Source organism: Oxyura jamaicensis, unplaced genomic scaffold (genome assembly GCF_011077185.1).
Source record: "Oxyura jamaicensis isolate SHBP4307 breed ruddy duck unplaced genomic scaffold, BPBGC_Ojam_1.0 oxyUn_random_OJ50183, whole genome shotgun sequence".
Taxonomy (NCBI): domain Eukaryota; kingdom Metazoa; phylum Chordata; class Aves; order Anseriformes; family Anatidae; genus Oxyura; species Oxyura jamaicensis.
In genome coordinates, this window is record NW_023306348.1 from 636 (window position 1) to 1,873 (window position 1,238).

Consider the following 1,238-nt stretch of genomic DNA (forward strand, 5'->3'; position numbering starts at 1 on the left):
GGGTGAATTTGGGGCCATTTGGGTCCCTTTGGGGTGATTTTGGGGCTGATTTGGGTCACTTGAGGCTGATTTGAGTGGCTCTGCTCTGACCTGGGGGCAGTTTGGGTCCCTTTGGGGTGATTCTGGGGCTGCTTTGGGGTAAATTGGAGTCCCTTTGGGATGATTTTGTTGCCATTTGGGGCGATGTTGGGTCTCTTTGGGCTGACATTGGGGCTGTTTGGCGTGATTTTGGGGCTGTGTCCGTTTGGGCTGATTTGGGGGCAGTTAGGGTCTCTTTTGGGTGATTTTGGGGCCATTTGGGTCCCTTTGGGCTGATCTGGGGATCATTTGGGTCCCTTTGGGGAAAGTTTGTGTCCCTTTGGGGCCATTTTGGGTCCTTTTGGACTGATTTGGGTCCCTTTGGGATGATTTTGGATCCCTTTGGAGCTGTTTGACTCCTTTTGGGGTCCTTTTGGGCTGATTCGTGGATTTTTCAGGCTGGCTGATTTTGGGTCATTTTGGGGTCAATTTGGGCTGATTTGGGGGACATTTGGGTCCCTTTGGAGCAAGTTTGTGTCCCTTTGGCATGATTTTGGGTCCTTTAGGGCCGATTTGGGTCCTTTTGGGGCTCTTTTTGGGGTCCTTTTGGGCTGATTTGGATCCCTTTGGGGCAATTTTGGGTCCCTTTGGGGCAAGTTTGTGTCCCTTTGGAGTGATTTTGGGTCCCTTTGGGGCTCCTTTTGGGGTCCTTTTGGGCTGATTTGGGGGGACATCTGGGTCCATTTGGGGCAAGTTTGTGTCCCTTTGGGGTGATCTGGGGTCCTTTTGGGCTGATTTGGGTCCTTTTGGGCTGATTTGGATCCCTTTGGGGTGATTCCATGTCCCTTTGGGGTGATTTTGGCTCCCTTTGGGGCTCCTTTTGGGGTCCTTTTGGGCTGATTCGGGGATTTTTCGGGCTGGCTGATTTCGGGTCCTTTCGGGGTCCCTTTTGGGGTCCCTTTCGGGTCCTTTTGGGGGCTCACCTTGAGGTTCTTCCACCAGTACTTGCGCTTGAGCTTGGCGGCGCTGGTCTCGAACTGGGAGGCGCCGGCCTGCAGCGCGTCGGCGCGGTCGTCCAGCTCCGACAGCTTCTGGTCGCGCTCCAGCACCTTGTCCACGTTCACCCGCATGATGTCCACCACCTGGGGGGGTGCGGGGGGGCGTCAGGGGACATGGGGGGGCGTCAGGGCATGGGGGGGTGTCAGGGGACATGGGGGGGC

General features: G+C 55.9%; 1 protein-coding gene across 6 annotated transcripts; it reads right to left on the reverse strand.

Annotated features, from left to right (window-relative positions):
- Positions 1 to 249: 249 nt before the first annotated feature.
- LOC118158858 (DNA-directed RNA polymerase II subunit RPB1-like) lies at positions 250 to 1,196 on the reverse strand. Of its 6 annotated transcripts, none has more exons than XM_035313541.1 (2): positions 611 to 1,196; positions 250 to 494 (listed from the first exon to the last, which is right to left on the reverse strand). In XM_035313541.1, the coding sequence occupies exons 1-2, from the start codon at positions 1,146 to 1,148 to the stop codon at positions 265 to 267; spliced, it is 768 nt and encodes a 255-aa protein (XP_035169432.1). In that variant the 5' UTR covers positions 1,149 to 1,196; the 3' UTR covers positions 250 to 264. The 6 variants fall into 6 exon arrangements, with proteins under 6 accessions (XP_035169432.1, XP_035169433.1, XP_035169434.1 ...); XM_035313542.1 differs by having other exon boundaries at positions 250 to 418; positions 643 to 1,195; XM_035313543.1 differs by having other exon boundaries at positions 309 to 373; positions 608 to 1,194.
- Between the last annotated feature and the right edge of the window lie 42 nt (positions 1,197 to 1,238).